This window comes from Propithecus coquereli, unplaced genomic scaffold (genome assembly GCF_000956105.1).
Source record: "Propithecus coquereli isolate 6110/MARCELLA unplaced genomic scaffold, Pcoq_1.0 Scaffold411, whole genome shotgun sequence".
NCBI classification, from domain to species: domain Eukaryota; kingdom Metazoa; phylum Chordata; class Mammalia; order Primates; family Indriidae; genus Propithecus; species Propithecus coquereli.
In genome coordinates this window covers 700,864-717,858 of record NW_012149853.1, presented here as the reverse complement: position 1 = coordinate 717,858, position 16,995 = coordinate 700,864, and the positions used below count along the sequence as shown (strand labels likewise).

The window sequence follows — 16,995 nt, the reverse complement described above, 5'->3', positions numbered from 1 at the left end:
AAAATTGATAGGAATAATAGTAATGCCATTGTGTTTGTAATACCTTATTTAACAGCTTTATAACTCATCCAGTGAAATGAATACTATGGCTGGAGATTTCCCCAGGAAAGCCCCATAAAGAAAACACATTTTCTAAAAACCTTCCACCTACTGTTATAGCTTCAGCCTTCCTGCATGAGAATGCTTCTACACAACCAGAGAACACACAGACTACCACAAGAACATACTCAATCCTACTGAGGATGGCAATTGAATGAAATCCAACTATAGTTTTCAAATGGTCCAGTAGGTAGTAGAAATGTACCACCTCGGTTTTTATTATTTGACAATGTTTCCAACTTAATTTAACATATCAAATAAGCCTAATTAACTTAACATCTTTCTTTTTATAAGGAGAGGAAACAAATTATTTTGAGATAGAACATGAGTCCTCTGAAAGCTCCCTATGTTAGTTTGAGGTCAAAAGACTTAATTGAGAATTTTATTTTGGGAAGTTGTCAAAAATATCAAGGTTTACATTTGATTAAATAGGATCCTAGGTCACCGCGACACAATATTGTTTTTTGGGTTTTTTTTTGTTTTTTTTTTTGAGACAGAGTCTCACTCTGTTGCCCTGGCTAGAGTGAGTGCCGTGCCATCAGCCTAGCTCACAGCAACCTCACACTCCTGGGCTCAAGCAATCTTCCTGCCTCAGCCTGCCGAGTAGCTGGGACTACAGGCATGTGCCACCACGCCCGGTTAATTTTTTTTCTATGTATTTTTAGTTGTCCGGCTAATTTCTTTCTATTTTTAGTAGAGATGGGGTCTCGCTCTTGCTCAGGCTGGTCTCAAACTCCGGAGCTCAAATGATTCGCCCGCCTCGGCCTCCCAGAGTGCTAGGATTATAGGCGTGAGCCACCACGCCTGGCGGACACAATATTGTTATTCAAGGAGACAATTAAAATATTTTAAAGGTAAATAAAAAAGTTACATAGCTGTAGGAAAACCCTTAGCTCTTTTAATAGAGAGGTTTCAATTTTCTTCAGTAGTCAAAGACTTGGCAGAAGACAACATGAATCACAGGAAATTGTTTTGATAAGACATAAAATCTTTGTTTCCTAGGCAGAATTCTTAAAAATTAAAAAAAAATACATATCTTTCAGAATTTCTTATGAAGAGCAGTCCAATCATCTACAAAATCCTTGTTATTTTAACAGAGAAGACCAAATTCTAGTTTTACACCAGGATGCTTTTGATATTAACACTCAATTAAACAAAATTGTAAATAATTCTCTTCAAATCTTAGCTAGATTGATCACACATAAAATTCTTTCTTTTTAATTTATTTTTAAATTTTAGAATATTGACCGGGTGCTATGGCCCACGCTTATAATCCTAGCACTCTGGGAAGCCGAGGCAGGAGGATCATTTGAGGTCAGGAGCTTGAGACCAGTCTGAGCAAGAGCAAGACCCCGTCTCTGCTAAGAATAGAAAAAATTAGCCAGGCCCAGTGGCTCACACCTGTGGTCCCAGCTACTCAGGAGGTTGAGGCAGGAGGATCACTTGAGCCCAGGAGTTTGAGGTTGCTGTGAGCTAGGCTGACACACAGCACTCTAGCCCAGGCAACAGAGCCAGACTCTGTCTCAAAAAAAAAAAAAAGCTGGTGCAGTGGCCCATGCCTGTAATCCTAGCACTCTGGGAGGCCAAGGCGGGCGGATCATTTGAGCTCAGGAGTTTGAGACCAGCCTGAGCAAGAGCAAGACCCCGTCTCTACTTAAAAAATAGAAAGAAATTAGCTGGACAACTAAAAATATATAGAAAAAATTAGCCAGGCATGGTGGCGCATGCCTGTAGTCCCAGCTACTTGGGAGGCTGAGGCAGGAGGATCGCTCAAGCCCAGGAGTTTGAGGTTGCTGTGAGCTAGGCTGATGCCACAGCACTCTAGCCAGGGCAACAGAGTAAGACTCTGATTCAAAAAAAAAAAAAAAATTAGAATTTTATGGGGATACAAACATTTTGGTTACATCAAACATAAAATTCAATTTTCAAGATTCCTCTTCCACAAATCTTTACAACTTCTTTTATATCAGTTCAGTTTTATCCTACATGCTTCTTCTTTCCCACTGTGAAACCTCAAATTATTCTGCTTTAGGATGAAAATTACTGTTTTTTCTTTAACAAAAACACATCCTTCATACTTCATAGCTTCGCTTACCAAAAATTTATCTCATTTTTCTCACATACAGTTGTTTCCCTTATTATTCAAGCATTAATTACCACATTATAATTTTTAACTCTTAATAATTTTAATTTCTAGTGAAAACTAGGAAGTAAGCAATTGTGAACTGCCTATCTCATACCAGTATTCTGTAACTTAACATCATTTTATAACTTCTAAAAGCATCTGCCTCCTCATAGTACAATTTTTCAAAGTGCTGTAAGACATGTTCACTAAAAGACAAAATATTTTTAATTTTTTGTAATAAGAAGCCAAAAGTGGAAAAATTTATGTTTGCCAATTGTTTCATATTTTATTTGTAAATGATCTATATATTCAATGAATAGGCATTATTTAAATTCAATAGCAAAACTCCAAGGGGTAACAAATGCAGGAGATTTGGGAAGCTATTTTTGTATAGATATATTATAACACCAAACAAGTCTAGCCATCATCAAGTTATTTTCTCGTGAGTTATTTTTAAAGAATGTGCATGTTAAGCAAGCATCACAAAAGCTAAACTCCTAAAAAGTTAAATATATGTTTGTGAGGGGTTTTTGTATCACTGCTATGCTTGCTATACATGAAGTAATGGACACTTTACTTTCACTTGTCATTTGTTCTTAGGTTGAACTCATATTTTTATAATTGTAAACATTTAATAGAGATAACATGAGCTTACTTGACTAGTAAATCTAGGTAGAATGAAAGTTTGCATGTCCGTATTATATTTAATGCTGACAACTCTGAAGAAATACCCGTTTTAATTTAACCATCAAACTTAAATTAGCTTTTATTTACTGAAATATTATTCCAGATCACACGAACTTGAAAAATATTTTATAGTAGTTCCTATCTTTCCGTGAGTTTAAGGAATACTTATTTCACGTAAGTGCTTATTTTTCTTTAAGCCAATTAAATAGAGCTTTTTTAATATACTAGTTTTATCAGTATCATCCAGAGATAGAAGAATATCACATGTAACATACAGACCTACAGAAATATACAGACAGAAGCATATTTTATATCTTTCACTCTGAAATTTTAGCCATATTCCAGGTACAATAATAAAAAGCTCATGAGTTTATAAAAGAATATCTTAATACAAATTTTGTTTATGACTGATAGAACAAGGTTATTTGCCCAGTTGGCTAAAGCTTTTTACTAATATTTGTGGAAAAAAACTTTAAGATTTTTAATTTTCTTTTTGGAAAGAGACTTCTAGAGCAATAGTTTTTATGCATTTCATCTTTTAGGAGCCTCAGCATATGCAATGTCCCTGGTCCTAGGTGTTTGCCTTATTTAGGTATGCTGTGATCGGAGGCCCCTAGTTATACAACAAATTGGCTGGCTGTTTGTGATTGATTGAGGCTAGATTTTAATTTTTAAGTCAGCCATAAGAAATGCTTCCAAGTTAAGTTTCGCTTTGCTTATGGAAGAGCTCCAGGTTCAGAGGCAACCTAATGCTAACAGCCTCCTTCTTATTTGCTCTAACAGAGGACAGACATTTCAACAATATTTATTAAAAATTCTTTAGAGGTCAAAAAATATTGGAAACAATCTAACTTCTGAGCAGATTGCCTACAAGAAAGCAGTAATCATATACACATACCAGTAGATATAAAGGATATATTCATCACACCACACTTCATAGTAGCGAAAATTAGAAAATTTCAATGGTTAATTCTTAGGCATTGATTAAATATAAGAATGAGTCTTAGAGCTGCAGCTCCCTGGCAGCCCCAGCCCTGAGGGGCCACTGTGCACAGGGTCAGGTTCTCGGGCCCAAAGTGGCCTCTGTCTTCTCCAGTCCTGGAGGCTGATGCTTCGGGTCTAGAAACCCTCCTTTTTCTTTACAATTAGCACTGATGTTTTGACCTTTTTCCTAATCTGGTGTGTATCGAGGAAACCATTCTCAAGCCCCCATCCTGATGACCTACAAGTTGAGTTATTTCTCACTTGTATCCAACCGTATCCAACTCCAGGGCTGTATTCTGAAGCTGGGCAGTGCAAAGTGTGGTGCAGGGATCAAGAATATCACCATCCCCTGAAAACTGGTAAGAAATGCAAATTCCCTGTGTCTGCCCACACCTACTAGATCAGATTCCTAGGGAATGGGGAGATTAAGAATTTGGGTTTTAACATACTTTTAGGGGATTCTAATCCCTCTGAAGTTTACAAGTAGCTGCAGATAAATTCAGAAGGCATCTTCGTGGAGAAGGAGCTTAAATCTCAGTCTGGAAAGAGTATGTTATTTCTTCTTTAGCTAGAGGGTGTGGAGGTCTCTTTCTAGAGGCCTATGGGTGGCCAGTGGCCATTTATCCTGCTGGGGAAACTCTGAGAACTGATGTGGAAATTTGCCTTTGAATCAGGTGCCCTGAGGCTTGAAATATTGGAACATATGCCTGCTTCTTTCTGATGATGGATTGTGCCTTCAGACTTGGCCTCTCCTACACCTGCAGGAAGAACACGCTCTGCTAAAGAAAGTCCATTTGCACAGAGTAACTCCTGAGCCAAGCTGGGGAGATGCAGGTGCTTGAAGTGGGAGCTGGCACTGGTGGTTCTTGGGGGCACCAGGTACAGGTGCGCCATATGAGCTGTTAGTGTCAGAGTTGAGTAACTACCGCCCAAGGCCCAAACCAGCCCACTGCCCGCTTGTGTAAATAAAGTCTTACTGGACCACAGAGACTCTTCTATGTTTACATTGTCTATGGCTACTTTCAAGATACAAAAGCAATATCAAGCACTTGAAAAAGAGACCATCTACCCACCAAGGCCAGAATAATTATTCTCTGGCTTTTTCAGAAAATTTTTGCCAAGCACTGTTTTAGGTGACTTGGGCACAGTCTTGCCAGCATCTGGTATTCCAATGTGTCTTGTGCTTTAATTCTCCAGGCATCCCCTGGGATTTGTGAAAATGCAGACTCTTACCAAAGGCGGGGAAACACTAGGGTTTTACTTTTCTAAAATCGTTCCAGAAGATGCTAATACTGCTCTGGGTGCCAGGACAACTCTGTGTGTCAGGCTAGAAGTCTTTTCTTCATCCACCGACCTGCTATGGACCAAGCAAGTGTGTGAGCCAGCCCCTCAAGAGCAGAGGCCATGTGTGCTATGAAGACCTCAAGGCCCTGTCTTGTTCCATTGTGCACATCGGGTGCCCTGAGGGGTCACAGCCACTTTACCTCTGGCCACATGGGACACTGGCCATGAGCCTGGAGACAGCAGCTCAGGTGCATCGTAGTTGTGCCACCTGGAAGGTACAAGAGGGTGGAAGGTCCCCACCAAGCCCGATCCCACCAGGCTGCTCTGCTGAGAATAACTGCACCATCTGGCCAGGCCCCTCCCTCCAGAACCACAACACACAAAGCTTCTGAAATGCTGGTGTTTAATGACCTATTCTACATGATGGGCCTGGACAAAATAATTTCTAAAATGCCAAGCCACGAAACCTCGGACAAGTACAAAACAGGAGAACAAACAAGCATGGAAGATGCTCAGCTACTGAAGTGTCAACTCCTGTGAATGGCTGGCATCCACGGAAGGAGAGAGCAGCACGTGGCCAGGCTTGTGACTACGTCCCACTCAGGGGAGCTCCTCTGAGCAGGTCTGGTTCAGGAGCTCAAACAGTGACATCCAGGGCCTGGTGCTGACGGTGAAGAGGCAGATGAGGGTCTGGGGGAACAAGCACAGGCAAGTCTCTGGGTGCAGCAGCCTTGGGAAGCTTGTGGCTCATGCTCTGAACTCAGGGTCCTTCTCAACCTTGCTCATTCCCAGGGACAGCAATTGAGAGAAGTGGCTCTGGCCTTCAGGTCTGGCCACCTGGCCTAAGTTCTGGGAGGATCCTGAACGGTGTCCAAATCTGGGGCCCCCACCTGACCCAGAGTCAGCTGTGCCAGGTTCTTCCCTCTAACCAGTGGCCTCCTGGGGAAGCCCAGCTGTCCTGGTGTGATCCATGCCCCCAAGAGTAGCAGCGAGAGCAGCTCTTGGATTTAAAGCTCTCAGTTAAGCAATTAGCTAACCTGTTTGCTAATCTTACAAAAAGCAGATCCACTAAACATAGGAGGGGCTGTCCGCAGAGCTGGCTTCATGTCGAGCTCCTCCCCTGCAGCAGGTGCTGCAGCTCAGGGGGGCTCCAGCAGGCTCCTTTTCCTACAGGCAGGTGAGAGGTGGGCATGACGTCCAGAGCGGGGACACTTTCCTTGGGCCCAGGAGATCGAGACCCCAGGGGCACAAGAGCATTCTGAAGGCCCTGTGATCTGGGTGCAGGCAGCTGCAATGGTGTGAGGGGGCAGAGTTGAGAAGCTCAGACTGGCCAGAAACTGCAAGTGGATGTCTGGGCTGCCACCCCACTAAGGCACAGGCAGGGAAGCCTGCTGGAGCCTGCTGCAGGCTCCCTCCTGTACATCCCTAGGAAAGGTTTTGTCAGCTGCTTCCTACCCCCGTCCCCCACTCCGATGCAGCCTCCACAGCTGCTTAAACGCAGGAAATTGGTGTCTGGTCTTACACTGTTCAGTTTTGGGCTTTCTTGAAACGGGCAGTTGTCAACGTCTTCCTCAAATTTTCCACACCATGTTCTGCGCAGTTGCAGTTTCATGGAGAACACCATCTTGGGATCGTCCTGCTGTACATAAAGAGATTAAAGTGGACACTTCCTTCTTGCTGCCCCTAAATAGCTGGTAGTGAGGATGCCATCAGTGTCGGGAGAGGCAATAACACACAGCTCCATTTGGAAGCTCGCCAGGGGCCTGGCATCAGCTCACTGAAAGTGAAACCCTGGGGACTTTCTCTAAATTGGGGAGTTAAGAGCAAAGAGCAGGAGGTCATGGTGGATCCCTGGGGAGACACACACTGAGTCACCCCCATTACTGCATCCCCCAGCTGCAGCCCACACCCCCACTCTACCACAGTGAGACCCGGCTCTGCTCTCAGGGGGCTTCTGCACCCACAGCTGCCTTCACAGAGGACAGACGCCAGGTGCCTGGGAGGCTGTTGGTTCTGCAAGAGTTTTCAGGATGATCTCAGCCCCCAGAGAGGGAGCCTCATCTACAGCGTGTTGTCAACCTCTCCCTGGACCTCCAGCAGGAACAACGCCACCCAGTGCTCCCACTGCACACAGCACACGGCATCAGAGCCAGGGCTCCAAGAAACAACGTCTGCCCGAGTGCTAGTGTACTCGAATTTCTCGCTGCTCTCCTTCCCGCTCCATCCTATTCCACCCCATTCCACACCTCCCTCCCGTCCATCCAGTCCCCCAACCCCCACACTGACTCTGGGACTGCCAGGCGCAGGAGCCCACGTGGGAGGCTCCAGCCCAGAGAGCCCGGGGCAGCAGAGCCTGCCAGGGCGCTGCAGGGTTTCCACAGAGGCTGAAGCTCTGTGCGGGGTGGGGCCCCTGCCTCCTTCTTTCAGGATCTCTGTGCCCTGGCAGGAAGAGCAATGTCCCCCCCTGTCCCCCCAAACCAGAAGTCCTCCCTTCGGAGAGCATTTCCTGTGCTGCCTGCAGCCCGGTGGCCTGTGCGTTCCTCACTGCGCTCTGGAGGGACTCCACCCCAAGGAGAACATCCAGGACTCAGAGCAGTGGTCTAAGGAAGAGTGTGACCCACGTTCACGTCACAAAGTGCAGACACGCCACGGAGCCCAGAGCAGGCGGAATCAGAGAAGAGGAATCGACCAGACAGCGGGCTCAGGACGACGGCTCCTCGTTGCTCCTGAACCCTTGGTTTCTGTGTGTGTGTGCGTGTGCGTGTGTGTGTGTGTGTGTGTGTGTGTGTGTGTGTGTTTGTTTCTGTTTTTCTATTTTTATGTCCTTTAAATATTTCTCAGTTTATCTATATGGTCATTTTCTTTTTTCCTTATTTGGAAGCTTCATCTCTTTAGTAGTCCTTATTTTGAAGTCATTCTTCAGTTAAATTATGTCATAAATGTGTTGGAGATGGAATAATATGTCTACTATTGAGTAGACATTTACCCAATTTAAAAGAATGTCTAAGTTAAATATTTTATAAAAACTCTGAAACTGCGCTAGGTTATATGTTACTAAAGTATGGACGGCAAACGGTCAACCAGGAATCCTTGACAAGAGACTCCCCCATCTCTCACATAGGAGCAAGTGAAGGAGGTCAGGCCAGGAGAGCTTGTGGCCACCAACCTGCTTGTACCGGGAATACTCCCTCCAGGAACTCAGGATGCTCACGAGCCTGTAGGCATAGTCGTCCTGGCTCTGCTGGTTGAACGTGTGCAAGGCGAACTCCACTGTGGCGGGGAACTCAGGAGCTCTGCTTTTTTGATTATTGTCCTTTTCCTTTTCAGAACACCAGGCCTGGGTCCTCAGGAGCTTCAAGTTTGGGAGAAGCAGCAGCAGTACCCAGGGCAGAGCCCCTGCCCGTCGCAGCGACATGGTGCAGGTGCCTGGGCACCTTCCCGGCCCGGCTCTCCCAGGAGCTACCAGGCTCAGGTCCTGCCCTTACATTCACCTGCTTGGGCACAAGCTCCTCCCTCTGGTCCTCCTCTCTGCCATCACACCCTGTCCCTCCCACACGTGGCCTCGCCTCCTCCAGGCAAAGCTGCTTAAATCATCTCCTATGTAGGGGGAAGAAGCACCAATGGGGTATGGGGGGAGTACCGGCAGTGGGAGGGAGGGGTTTCTGGACAGGAGCCCCTCAGGGAGCGAGAGGAGGGATTTATGTGGAGGCCATAGACTCCAACCTCGAAAAGAGCACGAACTACAACAGGTGCCAGGGGAAGGTGATCCCCGGACACACCAGTGGGGGTGGGGGGCAGGGAAACAAGGAGGGACAGAGACAAAGGATAAGAGGCGAGATGGAGAAGTGTGGGTGGGTGGGAGGCAGTAGCTGCCCGGGATGATGTGTGCTCATCTGGAGGGAGCAGTGGAGGGAGCCTGAGAGTCTTTCCTGCTCACGTGACGTCCCACGGCGTCCGTGCTCCACTGTGCTCCCAGCCCCTGGGGATGATGCCTACCCTTGGGGTGGGGGTAGGGGTTGAGGAAACTGGGGAGCAGGAGCCCCAGCCCAGCTCTGCCCCTCCTGTGGTGCAGCTTCCCAGCCCAGGGATGTGCTGCCCTGGGCTTGGCCTGGGGACCTGCCCAGTTATGGAGATGCCCTGCCAAAGGTGTTTAGAGGAGGGATAGGCACTTGCAATTAGAGTACTGAGAGTCAAGAGGAAGAGCCAGAGACTGAGAAGGGCCTCCCCACTAACCCCTGCCACTGGTGATGGCCATGGAGTTTCCACTGGGTGGCCGCTGGTGCCCTCCAGTGGCCATGGTCATCACAGCTCAGGAGATTCTGGGCTCTGGAAAGAGACCCTCAGGGCCTCCAACTCTAGCAGCAAATGGGGCTCTGGAAAGACTGAATGACACTTTCCAGAGAAGACTTAAATTTCATCCCCCTGAAACATGCCTTCAGCATTTATCTGAAGCTACTTGTAAACTTCGGAAGGAGCCAGAATCTCCTGAAGGCTTGTGAAAAAGCTGGTTCCTGGGCCTCCCCTTCCAAAGATTCTAACCCAGCAGCTGTGAGCAGAGCCGGGGACTTTGTGTTTCTCCCCAGCTCCCCAGGATGGCGAAGAGTAGCCCAGGCTCACACTGCGCCCTGGGAATGGACAGAGACCAAACCACAGGTGAGAAATAACTCAACTTGAAGGACGTGGGCTGGGTGGTGAGAATGGCTTTGGGGGAGCACGCAGGGTTGGAGACAGTCTCAGAGCACCATGCCTGGTGGTACACAAAAGGTGTTTCTAGACCCCAAGCATTGGTCACGAGGACGTGCCTCCGGGGAGGAGAGAGGCCGTTGTGAGCCTGAGAGCCTGACCCTCAACTCGGCGGCCCCTCAGGGCTGGGGCTGCCCGGGAGCTGCCACTCCGAAGCCCCTCCCAGGCTGCACCCTCCTAGTGTCCCCACATTCGGGACACGCTGCCAGGTACCCTCTGACCCGTGTGCTCTCAGCTCAGCTGCACTCTCCCCTAAGGCCCTGGCCGCTGTTCTAGGGGAGCTGCGTCTCCCTCTGTAGCACCCTCCACGTGTCTTTGTGGTCGTTCCTTTCCAGGGCGAGTTTCCACATTCCACCGTCTCCAGCAGCCAGCACCTCCCTCCTGGCGGGGGGAAGGTGGGTTGGGAGGTGTTATTTGCAATGAATAAGCAACTCAGTGTGGTCATTCAAGGGACAGCAGCCAAATATGCCACAAAATGCCACCCAAAGAAGTTGCATCTTTTCTCTGCTGGCATTAAGTACAGTGAAACTGCTAACACGGTTCTCAGCCGGAGAATGACGGTGCCAGCTGCGGTGTGGGGAGCAGGTGTCGGCAATTGTGGAAATGTCCTCGTGGGGTTTTGGGGGGAAACAGGCTGTGGGGTGCTGTGAGAACTAGAATCCTGACATACCCAGATAGGTCGTGAGTGTCCTGGGAGAGGCCAGCAATGTCCACAGAGATCACTCACATTTCCACAATTGCCAAGCAAGAGGCCAGCAAACGTGGGGCTGTCCTGCAAATTGTCAGGTGCCCCACCATTCTGAGGGCAGGTACCCTATGCACTGCAAGGCAATGTGCACACACACTCCTACATGAGGGATGGTTTAGAGCTGTGGTACCCAACCCCCCAATACCAGTCCGTGGCCTGTTAGGGGGACTGGGCTGCAGAGCTCCGCCACACCCCCGACAATGGAAAACTTGTCTTTTGTGAAATTTCGGAACCTGGGGGTTGCACAGTAAGGAGGTGAGTGGTGAGTGAGCAAAGCTTCGTCTGTATTTACAGCCATGGCCGCTCCCCATCGCTCGCATCACCGCCTGAGCTCTGGCTCCCCCATCCCCATCCCCCATCTGTGGAAAAATGGTCTCCCATGAAACTGGTCCCTGGTGCCAAAAGGGTTGGGGACCGCCAGTTTAGAGCCCTGTGCACCAGATATGTCCTCACCGTGCAGCCAAGGAGAGCATGGGGGCCCACCACACCCAGACCTGAGACCACAGGGACATGGACACCACTGACCACTGTAAGTGTGTGTCTATACTCTTGCTGAGTCCCTAGTGGCCTGGGCTGTGCTCCCTCCCCAGACTGAGAGAGACTGGCATACCCAGACATGAGCCACGTAAGGAGGAGAGCATGTGGGCCCTGGACTGTCACAACCCAAGGACGTCGGTAAACACATTGCTGCAGCCTGAGTGAAACCAGGCCTGGCAGGCCCGGCTGGCAAGCCCACATCGGTGGTCACAGCTCTCTGCCTGGACATCTCCCATCTTGGCTCTGGGATGCCTCCTCCCCCTGACTCCAGGGGCTCCTGCTCATCCTGCAATGCCCCAGCCAAATGTTAACTCTTTTCTAAAGCTCTCCTGACTCCCCTTGGGAGAGCTCTAGCTCACCGAGCTAAGTCCTGGGCACTTGTTGACCTGTCTCTGGGGCAGGTAGGACTTCTGTGGTGTCCATCTTTGTGTTGTTGCAGGCACCAAGCACCCATGTGGGCCTCATAGGAAGGTCTTGGTAACTTCTCACTGAGATGGGCCTGATTCCCTGGAACCAAAGCCCTGGATTTCTGGAAGCGTTCCTTTGAACAATTAGAGCCCAGCAGCAATGACCAGGCTAAACCACCAGCCCTTGTCTGGGATGCTGAAAGTAAGGTGGTGACAAGAGGAGTCCCCTGACTGTCCCTGTGCAGGACACACGATGCTCTCCCAAGCTCCTCAGCTCAGTGCCTTCCCCAGGGTCTGGCTCACTGTCCTCACTGCCCAAGCAGCCTCTGGATTCTTCTTTGTATTTATTGGGAGTAAGTCTTATTTTACAATAAAATAAGGCATAAGCTACAGATGTACTCATTCGCTGACACCCTCAAAACCTGCCATTCCAACCACATCATTTTACTTCACCATGGCACCTGGTGACCACGAGCCCTTCCTATAGAGGGTATTTGGGGCTGCGCTGCTTTAGACCACTTCATGCGCATCGTGCACGCTGTTCTCAGTACTTTTCATTTTGACAGTTTTGGCCAATGTTTACCTCTACTCCTTTTAAAACATTCTCTTTAGCCTTGGCCAGTCGGACAAATGTGTCCTTCTTGCCTTCCTTAATGGTTGTCCAGGCGTGGACAACAGCTGCTTTCTCTGTGAATTGATCCCATTCAGAGTCCTTTTTAGATCTCTGGCTGCAGTTTCCATTGACTCGGCCAAATTTTCCACTTCCCCAATTAGCATTATTTAGAGATCAACCTCAAATGTCCAACACTGGCATTTATTTTGTGGAAACATCAACCAGTAAACCAATGGCAGAGAAATAATCCCTTTTGGGAGACAGAAAACTGGCTCGGTCTACTTTCTATTTTCTTTATTTTTTCCAGGCGCATCAGTGATTTTTGACTAAGTTACTATCTTTCTTAAGCCTTATCACAATCCATGTGAATTCAGGCTAAGGGGTTAGATTTGGAATATATTTCCCCAATGTCCATAGTTCAAGTTAAAAGGTAACCTATAGAAGTATTAACATCTAAATACCAAATGTTGGAGGTGGGATTATGCCTGGATGCGTCAATTGCTGTCTTTAATATCAGAGGTTGGGAAGATAGTGTCTGAAATTGGCAAATGCCATTTTCATGAGGTAGGCTGATGATCTAGATAGTTGTGAGGGAAAATACCAGAAGAATCAGAACATGGTCACCTGCTCTTGCTGACTGGGACAGAGGCTTGGAGCAGGTGGAGACTTTGTTTTTTATTCTAAGCTCATCTGCAATTTCTATCATGTGCACACACGACTTTGACAAAAATAAAATAATATTTTTCAGCTTTTTTGCATCCTTGAATTTAAAGAGAAGTTGTGAGGCCCAACAGGGTGATTGGGGCTGGGAGCCAGGGACAGGAGGGTTGGGTGTGGTGAGAGGACCTCCTCCATAGGGGATGCCCCACTGTGGGCACCCAGGGAGCAGGTGGAGGGAAAGAAATATTTCCAGGAAGCCCAGTGAGTCATGTGGGGAGTGATCTGTGGCCCTTGTCTTTAGGTTCTCTGGATCAAATGGTCTAAAATAACCATGAGAGATGCTTCATCTACTACCATGTGTTTCAAGAGCTTAAGGCTGGAGTCTTCACAGTCAAATTCTAAGGTGTGGAATTTGCCTTCAGGGCTCCCAAGCATGGCACCATCTCTGTGCTCCCTTGTCTGTTTCAGGACATTTTTCTACAGAGCTTGCATATTCCCCATCTTGTGAGACTACAAGATTGCTTTGGAAAAACTTAATTCACAGCAGTCCTTAGTCGCCATGGCGTGTGCGCGCGCACACACATACATCGACCCCCCCCCCCCCCCCAACACAAACAACAGAAGACTCCTTGGTAAAAACTCAGAGCACAGAATTCAGCCCCTGCGACAGGTTTTACTGCGTCGTCAGAGCGGTATTGGAGTCCTGGAGGTATGACTGATCTCGCTGTCTGCCTGGGTCCTGGAAGGGACCGCCAAGGATTATTTGATCTAAATTTCCTTATGCAACAGGGAGAACATCAAGTCCCCCACGACGCAAACTTGAATCCTCCAACTCCAAATTATAAGTTACCTGCAGTGGGCTTTGCTCATCTTTCCTCGCCATTGTCAGCAATTCTCAAATCTGACTGCCTATCAAAACCGCGATGGGCTCCAAAGGCTTACCCGGTAGATTCGGGATCTCTGGCCGGGGTCTGTAATGACCCCTCCCGGCGATTCTGGTGCAGCAGGCAGGGCGCCACCCGCAGGCGCCTGTGGAAACCACTGGGCGGAGGGTCTCGAGGATCTTTCTAAGTTCTCCAGGCCTGTGTGCTTGTCAGTCAATGAATGCAGCCCTAGCACACACCGCGCAGAACCCCGGCAGGAGGAGCGTCTGGAGGGTCTTCCAGGGGGCTGCTCACAACCCTCGGCACGTCGCGGTCACCGACCTCCCGGAGCTTGCACCCGCCTCTTCCGGAGCTGCGGTTGCTTTTGAGAACTGAAAGGGCTCTGGCTGCAAGAGCCCAGCACTGGTCCTGCTTCTCACTGGGACGCCCTTGGATCCAGCCCGGTAAGACTCTGCCAGAGAGAGTAGGCCCTGCTGGGGGATGGGAAGCCCAGTGCTCCCGACCCCGCCAGCTCCCATTAGAAGGCTGCCCTCATTCCAGTCCTGGTAATGGCCTTGCCCTTTAGGAAACTGTTTCTGCCATAAAGTGAGACTTAAGTGCCTGCTACTACTGAAAAGGATGTGATGGATGCAAGAGACACTCTGACAACAAAAGAAATTTGGCTGAATGTAAAGATTTTCTTTTAACTTTTTTAAAGTGGTAAAATGTACATAAGAATTTGCCCTTTAAATCATTTTTAAGTAGATAGTTCTGTGGTATTGAAAATGTTCACATTGTTGTGCAAACATCACCACCATCCATCTCCAGAACTTTTGCATCTTTCCAAACTGAAATTCCTTAAACAATAACTCCCATTCTCCTTGTTTCCAGCCCCTGGAAACCACCATTCTACTCTATGTCACTGTGAATTTCACTGCTCTAGGTGCCTCGTATAAGTGGAATCTTACAGTATGTGTCCTTTCTTTGACTGGCTTGTTTCATTTGGCATAATATCTTCATGATTCATCTATGTTGCAGCATTTGTAACATATGTCAGAATTTCTTTCCTTTTTAAGGCTAAATAATATTCCATGGTATGTATGTAGCATATTTTGTTTATCTGTTCACACATCTGTGGACACTTGGACTGTTTCTACCTTTTGGTTATCGTGAATATTGCTACTGTGAATATGGCTGTACAAATACCTATTTGAGTCCTGCTTTCACTTCTTTTGAGTATATACCCAGAAGTGGGATTTGGATCAAATGGTAATTCTATTTTTAACTTTTTGAGAAACTGACATAAGTTTTCCATAGTGGCCTCATCATTTTACATTCCTATAAGCAATGCGAAAGAATACTAATTTCTACACACCCTTGATAATAGCCACATGAATGGGTATAAGGCGGTATCTCATTGTGGTTTTGATTTGCATTTCCCTAATGATTTGTGATGTCGAGCATCTTTTCATGTGCACGTTGATCATTTGTATATCTTCTTTGGAGAAATGTTTATTCAAGTCCATTGCCCACTTTTGGGCAAGTTGTTTTTTTTTTATTTTTGTTGTTCAGTTATAGGATTTCTTTATGTATTCTGGGTATTAACCACTTGTCAGATATATGAGTTGCAAATATTTTTTCCTTTTCTATGGGTTGCTTTTTATTTTGCTGATAGTGTCCTTTGATGTACAAAAGTTTCCCATTTTGATGTAGTCCAATGTATCTATTTTTCTTTTGTTGTTTTCTATGTTTTGTGCCATATCAAAGAAATCATTGCCAAATCCAATGTCATGAATATTTTCCCTGTGTTTTCTTCAAACAGTGGTATAGTTTTAGCTCTTATGTTTAGGCCTTTGATCTATTTTGAGATAATTTTTGTGTATGGTATAAGGTAAAGTTCCAACTTCATTTTTTTTTATTTTTACATGTGAATACCCAATTTTTGCAGTACTATTTGTTGAAAAGACTGTCCTTTCCCAATTGAATGGTCTTAGTACTCTTATTGAAAATCATTGCACCATATATGTGAGGGCTTATTTCTGGACTCTTTATTCTATCCCATTGTCTTTATTCTATTAATAATACCACATTGTTTTGATTACTGTAGCTTTTTTTTTTTTTTCTGAGACAGAGTCTCTCTCTGTCACCTGGGGTAGAGTGCAGTGGTGTCATCACAGCTCACTGAAAGCTCAAACTCCTGGGCTTAAGCGATTCTCCTGCCTCAGTCTCCTGAGTACCTGGGACTGACTACAGGTGCCTGCCACCATGCTCCACATTTTTTTCTATTTTTAGTAGAGATGTATCTTGCTCTTGCTCAGGCTAGTCTAGAACTCCTGACCTCAAGTGATCCTCCCGCCTCAGCCTCCCAGAGTGCTAGGATTACAGGCGTGAGCCACTGCACCCAGCCTGATTACTGTAGCTTTGTAGTAAGTTTTGAAATCAGAAGTGTGAGACCTCCAAATTTGTTATTTCTTTTTCTAAATTGTTTGGCTATTCTGGGTTTCTTGAGATTACAGATACATTTTAGGATGGATTTTTCTATTCCTGCCCCCTGTCAAAAAAGTCATTGGGATTTTCATAGGGATTGCATTGAATCTGTAGGTCACTGTGATTAATATTGACATCTTAATAATATTAAGTCTTCTATTGCATGAGCACAGACTATCTTTCCATTTACTTAGGCATTTTAAAATTTCTTTCAGCACTGTTTTATAGTTTCAATGTCCAGGTCTTTTTCTTCCTTAGTTAAGTTTATTCTTAAGTATTTTACTCTTTTTGATGGTTTTGTAAATGTAATTATTTTCTTAATTTCCTTTTTGGATTGTTCAGTTGTTAATGTATAGAAACATAACTGATTTTTTTGGTATGTTGATTTTGCATCCTATACTTTGCTGAATTTGTTTATTACTTCCAACTCGTGTGTGTGCATGTGTAATCTTTAGGGTTTTCCATATATAAGGTCATGCCATTTTTGAACAGAAATGTTTTTATTTCTCCCTTTCCAATTTGGATACCTTTTATTATTGTTTTTCTTGCCTAAATTGCTCTGCTAGGACTTCTAATACTGATACATAGAAGTGGAAAGATTGGGTGTCCTTCTCTTGGTTTTGATTTTAGAGGAGAAGATTTTAGTCTTTCACTATTGAGTATCATGTTAGCTATTGGCTTTTCATATATGACTTTTATTCTGTTGAGATAGTTTCCCTCTATTCTGCTGTTGACTCTTTTAAAATATATTTCAAAAT

The 16,995-nt window shown here is 46.2% G+C and overlaps 1 protein-coding gene across 1 annotated transcript; it reads right to left on the bottom strand.

Annotated features, from left to right (window-relative positions):
- Positions 1 to 5,779: 5,779 nt before the first annotated feature.
- Positions 5,780 to 8,594, bottom strand: LOC105817426 (cystatin-9-like). Its single transcript, XM_012653110.1, has 3 exons — positions 8,346 to 8,594; positions 6,702 to 6,815; positions 5,780 to 5,869 (listed from the first exon to the last, which is right to left on the bottom strand). Exons 1-3 carry the CDS (start codon positions 8,592 to 8,594, stop codon positions 5,780 to 5,782), a joined length of 453 nt encoding a protein of 150 aa, XP_012508564.1.
- Positions 8,595 to 16,995: the final 8,401 nt, after the last annotated feature.